The sequence below is a fragment of the Muntiacus reevesi genome, chromosome 9, assembly GCF_963930625.1.
Source record: "Muntiacus reevesi chromosome 9, mMunRee1.1, whole genome shotgun sequence".
Lineage (NCBI taxonomy): Eukaryota > Metazoa > Chordata > Mammalia > Artiodactyla > Cervidae > Muntiacus > Muntiacus reevesi.
In genome coordinates, this window is record NC_089257.1 from 11,929,392 (window position 1) to 11,938,992 (window position 9,601).

The window sequence follows — 9,601 nt, forward strand, 5'->3', positions numbered from 1 at the left end:
AGAATCATATGATTGTCCATCAAATACAAAATATTGACCCAGTTGTGTTGTTTCAGAGAACTTGTTATGCATTTCCCCACCCGTCATGGGAAGAGTTTCTTTTCTTTTATTTAATATTCAATTTAATCACATTATATTTCGGTTAATAAATAAAATTTACATCAAAAATATAATTAAATGTATCAAAACTTTGGATATAATAACTAATGAATTGTCCAATTATATATATATTTTTTTAAGTTAGGTAACTTCTGTTATGCCAGCAACTGTGCTATGAGTAAGGACACAGATTAATAAAACCAGGGGGAAAATCACATAAAAGTTTTTCTCATGCCTGGATCTTATTTTCTTCTAATACAGTCAAACAATAAAAGAGACATCTAATAAAGTAGCTATTAAATGTCTTTTAATATTAAAGTAGTTATTAAATAAAGGAAACAATAAAGTAGCCATGACTTGCGATATAAGTAAATAAAGTTTAACTACCAACTGGGCAATACATAAATCTAAATACAGTTTTTATAATGGTAAACATTCCCTACCCGGGCCGTTCCTCTGAGTACCTATAGGTAAAACTCAACAAACTTTTGATAAGTAGTGTTCAGGTGACCCTGAACCATGAAATTGTATTTTCTCTTCTCCATTTAGGAGACAAACTCATTGCTATGATTATTTCCCAAAGTCACTATTTCATCCCACAACGTCCTCATAGCATTTTCTCCTCTAAATTTGCGGCTGTGTTCCCAGGTGGTGCTTGTGGTAAAGACCCTCTTGGCAGTACAGGAGACATGAGACGTGGGAGTTCGATCCCTGGCTTGGGAAGATCCCCTGGAGGAGGGAATGGCAGCCAACTCCGTATTCCTGCCTGGAAAGTTCCATGGACAGAGGAGCCTGGCAGGCTACAGCCCACAGGGTCCCAAAGAATGAGACAGACCGAGGCAACTTAGCAGGCACAGAAAGCATGTTTAAGGAGTTCAGCCAGGAGTTATGATGATGTAAAATGTAACCTTGGGTTGGCTGCAAATATAAGGGCGCAAAAACAAATGAGTAGGACGCAACTAAGATGACAATCGTGATGTGGACACAGGTGGAGAGGACTAGGCACCTCCGCTCCAAATCATGTCTTTAGGGAGCACAAGATGTCCACGTAGGACACCGTCAAGGGAAAATGTTTTGGGTTGCTGTTGGGTTTTTTTTTTTTTTTTTTTTTTTTTGCATTTAAAGCATCATTTTTTACTTTTAGTTTTTGCTTAACAAATATGTGAGAAAAACTTTGACAATTTCTGACCCTCATTAGGGTGTTCTTTAAACTATAAACTCAAAAACTGTATTTCTTTATAAAAGTTGGAAATGATATCACTTTGAACTAAAGAAAGATATTGTAGTTATTAACCATAGCTCATGTTGTACACACAGCAATTCTGTAGCTTGACACATTCTATAATCTGTTCTCATTTTAATTTTTTTTTGCATTTTTTTAATTGGAGGCTAATTATTTTACAATATTGTGGTGGTTTTGCCATACATTCACATGAATCAGCCATGGGTGTACATGTGTTCCCCCTCCCACCTCCCTCCCCATCCCATCCCTCAGGGTCATCCCAGTGCACCAGCCCTGAGCACCCCGTCTCATGCATCGAGCCTGGACTGGTGATCTAGTTCACATATGATAATATACATGTTTCAGTGCTATTCTCTCAGATCATCCCACCCTCACCTTCTCCCACAGAGTCCAACACTCTGTTCCTTACAGCTGTGTCTCTTTTGCTGTCTCACATATAGGGTCATCATTGCCATCTTTCTAAATTCCATATATATGTGCTAATATACTGTATTGTTGTTTTTCTTTATGACTTACTTCACTCTAAATAATAGGCTCCAGTTTCATCCACCTCATTAGAACTGATTCAAATGCATTCTTTTTAATGGCTGAGTAATATTCCATTGTGTATATGTACCACAGATTTCTTATCCATTCATCCACCTATGGACATCTAGGTTGCTTCCACGTCCTGGCTATTATAAACAGTGCTGCGATGAACATTGGGGTACACGTGTCTCTTTCAATTCTGGTTTCCTCTGTGTGTATGCCCAGCAGTGGGATTGCTGGGTCATATGGCAGTTCTATTTCCAATTTTTAAGGAATCTCCACACTGTTCTCCATAGTGGCTATACTAGTTTGCATTCCCACCAACAGTGTAAGAGGGTTCCCTTTTCTCCTCACCCTCTCCAGCATTTATTGTTTGCAGACTTTTTGATAGCAGCCATTCTGACCGGCGTGAGATGGTACCTCACTGTGGTTTTGGTTTGCATTTCTCTGATGAAGAAGATGTTGAGCATCTTTTCATGTGTTTGTTAGCCATCTGTATGTCTTCTTTGGAGAAATGTCTGTTTAGTTCTTTGGTCCATTATTTGATTGGGTCGCTAATTTTTCCGGAATTGAGCTGCAGGAGTTGCTTGTATATTTTTGAGATTAATCCTTTGCCAGTTGCTTCATTTGCTATCATTTTCTCCCATTCTGAAGGAAATGTTTCAATGGGTAAATGAATCCACAGTTGGCAGCAACAGAGTCCAGTGGTGTGAGTGTCCTTGCAGACAGGTTTCAACAAAGGGTGTTAGGCACACAGGAATGGTCTATGACATTGGAGTTACAGACAGGCAGTCACGCTGTGAAGAGAATCCAGTGTTGCAAGGACAAACCCTCCAGCCTGTGATGCTCGAAAGAAACCACATCCCTGTCACTCACGATGGTTTCACAGGTCAGGGTTCTGCAGATGTCCACACAGAGCTCTGGCAACCGCCGTGGGCAGGAAGATCTCAGCAGCAAGAGGTGCTCAGCAAAGAGTTGAGTTCTGGACTTCCTGAAAGAGATGATTTTTTTTTCTTACAGCAAGTGTCAGCTGGCATTTTAGGTGTCATAGATGAAAACCAGCAGCTATCTACAAGGGATAAGAAACACAGGCAGGAACTGTAAGCTCTACCCAAGCTTACGATAGGGGACTTATTAACTGAAGACACCTGTTCTTACCTGGATAGCAGTTCTTTTTATACTCTAAATATATAAACTAACTTAAACTAACCTCTTAATCTAACCTTCTTAAAGTGAATTTTATTAAAAATAATAACATTGCTTTGTGACTAAACTATTTTAAACTTATTTTAACTTAATTTTAAACTATATTATTGATCAATTTATTATTTTAGTTGAAATAATTTTTGAATTATAAATAAACCACCCTAGGCATACGTCTGAAAGATAATGGTAGTAAGGGACAGTTAGTCTCTGCACATATTGAAATATGTTATATATCATAGCAGTTATGTGTCAACCTGCACGTAGATAAAGAGACTAGTGAAAAACAATAGTCTCAAATTGGTTCCAAATTGGGACTTCAGGATATAATAGTCACAGTCAGAATTTCAAATCAATGGCAATAAGATAATTTTGTGAATATTCTAAAAATTCTAAAATTTAGAGAAACAGTTAAGACTTCATCACTATTTAATTCCTATAGCAAAGTTAATTCAAGATGAATCAGGAGTTTTAATATAATAAACAAGATATCACAATGCTTTAAAAATTAAATCCTAAAAATGAATTGAAGGACGTTTGGTACAAGTGAACTGGGAAAATTCTTCGTAAAGAAGATACAAAAAATTCTAAAAATTGAATATAAAGCATAAAATAAATTACAAGGAAAAAGCATTCTACATATGATAAAATGTTAAAAGCATATAACCAGAAAATATTAAATATACATATAATGTAAAAGATACCAATTTTTAGTATATCATTATCTCATAAAAAGAAAAACAAAAAATAGGTTATATATATATTTATATATATATACACACACATATATATATACACATATATATATATGTATATATATATAATCCAGAGGAAAATAAATACAGATAAATTAAGTATGTGGAAAGATGCCCAAATTCAATTACATGAGAAGGGTGGTGGTTAAAATATAAAAATAACATTAACCAGATGTCATAAATACCTTTTAGGGATTGGTCATTGACAATGTGGTCAAAAAAATTCACAGACTGTGGACAGGACTATAGCTGTTACACTGACCTCAAGAATGGTAGTTTAGCAATAACTATCAGTATCAACATTTTAAATGAATATACTACTTGAACACTGATTCGAATATCATATCAAAAATTCTAAGCCTAGGAACTCATAATTGCACAATTCAAAAGCATATTTATTGGAAAATTATTTTTCATAGAGAAGTTTAGGAACCAAATGAAGAGGAATGGACATGTCAGTTTTAGTATAAATTTATAGAGTATTGTGTACCTTAAGAATAGTTTAGAGATATTATGGATTGATAATAGAAATATTTTTAATATGTCAGATACCAAAAGCAAGTGTTATATACATAGAAAGAAGCAAATGTACATTTGGCTAATATATTGTGTTTCAAAGATTGTTGGTGGGAGTGGTTTAGTTGCCAAGTCTTATCTGACTCTGTGCATCCCCATGAACTATAACCCACCAGGTTCCTCTGTCCGTATGATTTCCCAAGCAAGAATACTGGAGTGGGTTGCCATTTCCTTCTCCAGGAGATCTTCTTGAATCAGGGATCGAAACCGGGTCTCCTACATTGCAGGCAGGTTCTTTAATGACTGAGCCGCCAATTAAGTCATCAATTAAGAAACAAATTTAGGGCTAAATTCTGAGCATGAGGACTAGAAAATACTGAGATAAAAATAGGAAATTTATTTGACATTGCATCCCAATTTATTTGGTTTTTCTTTATACTATTTATTAATATCTTTTTTGATTTCAATGTTTCTTATAAAGTTAAAGCATTAAGTTAAACATTTTGTGAATAATGCAACTTAACTATAGTAAAGAAAGCAAATTACATAGAATTAAATATGTAAAATTGTATACAAAAAAATGTTCCAATTAAATGACACAAATCTAAATAAAAAGTATCCTGTCTCTGAAAGAAAGTAAAAAAGATAAATACATGACTTGATTAATTTTCAGGGTAACTATATAATAGTTAAAATTCTATATAAAAACTTTAAAAGTTAACTATATATAAAGCTAAATATCAGTGAAACTCATAATAATTTCTTGATTATTTTAAATTCCTGTTCTTGATATTTAGTCATATCCAACCCTTCGTGAACCCATGGACTGCAGTGCACCAAGCTTCCTTGTCCTTCACTGTCTCCCAGACTTCGCTCGAATTCATGGCCATTGAGTTGGTGATGCGATCCAACCATTTCACCCTCTGTCACCCTCTTCTCCACCTGTGCTCAATCTTTCCCAGCACCAGAGATTTTTCCAATGAGTCAATTCTTCCCATCAGGTGGCCAAAGTATTGGAGTTTCAGTTTTAGCATCAGTCATTCCAATGAATAGTCAGGGTTGACTTCTCTTAGGATTGACTAGTATGACCTCCTCACATTTCAAAGGACTCTCAAGAGTCTTCTGCAGCACCACAGTTTAAAAGCATTAATTCTTCAGTGTTCAGCCTTCTGTATGGTCCACGTCTCACATCCATATATGACTACTGGAAAAACTATGCATTGACCTATGGACTTTTGTTGGCAAATTGAATCTCTATTTTTTAATATATATTACTAATTCCTAGATATATAGGCATTACCTCTTTCTAGGTACAGTAATAAACCAGTAATTATAGACCTTATATTCTAGTAGGTAGGTAAACTGTTATTAATAGCATAGCTGTATTAATTGCAAACATTCATGTAATTATCATAAAGTCTCTGAAGAAACAGAAATAAGAATCAAATTTTAAATGACTTTTACATTCTAAGTAAATGAACCCTGATGTCAAATGACTCTCTTCATGTTGGGTGATGCACTTTTTTACTATGAGATATGATGTTCCTTTTCCAGAGCTTCTTCATAGCATTAGTCAACTCAGAATTTCTTAGACTGTAGATTAGTGGGTTCAGCATGGGAGTTATGACTGTATAGAACACACTCACAGATTTGTCAATGGGGAAGGTCTTAGCAGGCCTTGCATTTATGAAAATACAGGGAACAAAGAAGCAGACAACCACGGTGATGTGGGAACCACAGGTCTGGAGGGCTTTCCGCCTCCCTTCCTGACTCAGGTTCTTCAGAGAGTGCAGTATGACTACATAGGAGACAAGTAAGAGCAGAAACACAATAGTGCAGATCAGCCCCCCATTGGATGCAACTAAGAGGTCAGTGACAAAGGTGTCAGTACAGACAAGTTTCAATAAGGGGTACATGTCACACATATAGTGATCAATGACATTGGGGTCACAGAATGGGAGCCCATAAACAGTGCTAAGTTGAATCACTGAGTGCAGAAAACCTCCAACCCAGGACACCACCAGCAGCACAACGCAAACCCTCTGCCTCATGATCACTAGATAATGCAAGGGCTTACAGATGGCCACATAGTGGTCATAGGCTATCACCAGCAGAAGGAAGACCCCGGATCCAGCAAAAAGGTGCTCTGCAAACAGCTGAGTCATGCAAGATTCAAAGGATATGTTTTTTTCCCCCAAAGAACAAGTCTGAAATCAATCTGGGGGTAATAGAAGAAGAACAAGTGACATCCATAAATGATAAGCTAGCAAGAAAAAAGTACATCGGTGAGTTCAAAGTCTTACTGATAGTTACAGTAATGATAATGAGGAAGTTGCCCAGTAGAGTCAAAATGTAAAAGATCAAGAACATAACAAAAAGGACTTTTTGCTCCTTTGGATTCTTTGTGAGGCCCAAGAGGACAAAGTAAGATATATTATTGTTCCTTGGTTCCATCTAGTTCTTACAGGAGCTGAGTTTGTGTATTAGATGCAGTTTACCTATAAAACAAGGGGGGAAAGAATTAAATGTTTAATTTTTTATTTATCCATTCATTAGAAGAATGTGAATGGCATATATTTTGGGTCCAATGTGTTAAGGACATTCTAATTATCAGCTTGAAAAAGCCATAGAACCCTACCCTCAGTGATGTGACACATGATAAGGAATCAGGCAATTGCAGCCATCACATGAATAATCACACAGTGCTAAGAGTTACAGCATAGGTGTATATCAAACTAGAATCAGAGAAGACTTCCCAAAGGAGTCAGTGCTTTAGCTGAGTTTTGTTTTACTTTGTTTTAATAAAAAAGATGGGAAGAGAATTCCATGAAAGGAGCACCATTTATGAAGTTACAAATGTGTAACACCTGTGACTCTCTTAAGGTAATTTACATAATCAATGTGAGTAGACTAACTATGAATAGAAGATCCCTGTCTTGAATTGTCTCAGACCTCATTGATCCATCTTAGGTCTTCAGGGGAATATTTCCCTTTTCCTGACCAATAAATGCTTCAGCAGTCTAATTTTGTGTCTCCAGTCCCACTCTCTCCCTTAATTTTCAAATTTATATATGCAACATCTCTAATTTTTGACATCAAGTTGATTGGCAATTTAGTATTTTTAAAACTAGCTTTTAAATTTTCCATGAAAAATATAAACAGTTCCTATACAAAATTTAAAGAGGCGTACCCTATTTATCTCATTAAATACTATCATTTTCCATGCTATTGTCCTGACAAAAAAATTTTTCATTCCCTTCTTAATTTCTTCCTGATCTGCTGCGGTATCCTCCTACCAAGTTTTTTTGTGTTTATTCTCCAAAAATTGGTTCTCCTAAAGCAGCTCAAACTGTCTTTTTCAGTTTTATTCTGATGATATCACTCTATTGCTCAGAACTGCTACAGTATATTCCAATCATGCACTCATAGTCTAATGTATCATATTTAATATTTATAATAACAAGAAATGCAATTGCCATTTTATAATTGAAGAATCTAATACTCAGGATATATCATTTATTTTCCCAAAATCACACGCTTCTAAGTGATATATCTAGAATTGAATCTACATTTGTTTGACTTCAAAGTAATTTAGCTTCTTACATAAAGAAAATCATACAACTGTGAGCATGGTTCTCATTATTTTCTGCTAGTCTTACCTTGTGGAGGTTTGTTCAGAATCTAAGGATGATTTGAAGTTATTCATAAACACTTGAAATTCTTTTTCATCCAGTTTGATGACAGAGGCCAAATGCTGCCTTATTAATTGAGTTTATTTCATTTGGCAGTCTGTCCTTTTTCTCCACTGAGTCTTCTGATTATTCAGAAGTTCATTTTTACATAAAATACAGATTATTTGAAAGGAGTTCCATGGCACACAGAACAAAGTTTATCACATCAGGAAATGTATCAAAATGACCATTAAATCCTCCATATTCATAGAAAACATAGATATCAACCAGCCATTTCCTAGGGAATTTTTTCACAACTTATTTCCTACTAACATTAAAATGAAAAATAGCGTTTGAATGTTTAGCTCTTCTAACACTCACGTTAACATGGGCAGAGTAGTTGACTTCAGATTTCCAAAGACTTTGCTGTGATTTTTTTATCAAATTTTAAGTGTAAGAAATGACCTTCTGAAAAGTATATGACAGTCACTGAGTGGATAGCATCTTCTCCCTATTAAGGGTGAGATTGTGGAATATTTCATCCCTTCCAGCTGAATTTATCATGGAGTCTCGGAATTGGAATGTGTCCAAGACTGATTCTTGCTTTAATTAATACACTGGAATTTTCCACAAAGTTGTTAAAGAACATCTATAGGTAAAGATATTATTAGACCAAAGTTCATATTAAATATCATAATGGTGCAACATGGAAAAATAACTTTAGAATCATTATGAGACTACTGCCAATCAAGAATAAAATCAACCCAATCATTTTGTCCCAGTGAACTTATTTGTTATATATTTCCCACACCTGGCATAGGAAGAGTTTCCATTCTTTTATTTACTACACAATATCCTCAGTTTGGCAATAAGCAGTTCATGATCTGAGCCACAGTAAGCTCCCAGTCTTGCTTTTGCTGACTGTAGAGAGAAAAAAAAAAAAATTCTTAAATTTTAAATTTAAATTAAATTTTTATTTTTATTTAAAAAAATTCTTAAATAGAAGAAAGTAGGGAAAAACCACAGCATCATTCAGTTATGACCTAAATCAAATCCCTTATGATTATACAGTGGAAGTGACAAATGGACAAATAGATTCAAAGGATTAGATCTAATAGAGTGCGTGAAGAATTATGGACAGAGGTTCATGATATTGTACAGGAGGCAGTTATCAAGAGTATCCCCAAGAAAAAGAAATGCAAAAAAGAAGGCAAAATGATTGTCTAAGGAGGCCTTACAAATAACTGAGTAAAGAAGAGAAGCTAAAGGCAAAGGAGAAAAGGAAAGATATACCCGTTTGAATGCAGAGTTCCAAATGATAGCAAGGAGAGATAAGAAAGCCTTCCTCAGCGATCAATGCAAAGAAATAGAGGAAAACAATAGAATGGGAAAGACTAGAGATCTCTTCAAGAAAATCAGAGATACCAAGGGAATATTTCATGCAAAGATGGGCACAATAAAGGGCAGAAATGGTATGGACCTAACAGAGTCAGAAGATATTAAGAATAGGTGGCAAGAATACACAGAAGAACTATACAAAAACGATCTTCATGACCCAGATAACCACAATGGTGCGATCACTCACC

At 35.3% G+C, this 9,601-nt stretch overlaps 1 protein-coding gene across 1 annotated transcript; it reads right to left on the reverse strand.

Annotated features, from left to right (window-relative positions):
* Positions 1 to 5,846: 5,846 nt before the first annotated feature.
* Positions 5,847 to 6,509, reverse strand: LOC136175632 (olfactory receptor 4A47-like). Its single transcript, XM_065945884.1, has one exon. The coding sequence runs from the start codon at positions 6,507 to 6,509 to the stop codon at positions 5,847 to 5,849; it is 663 nt and encodes a 220-aa protein (XP_065801956.1).
* Between the last annotated feature and the right edge of the window lie 3,092 nt (positions 6,510 to 9,601).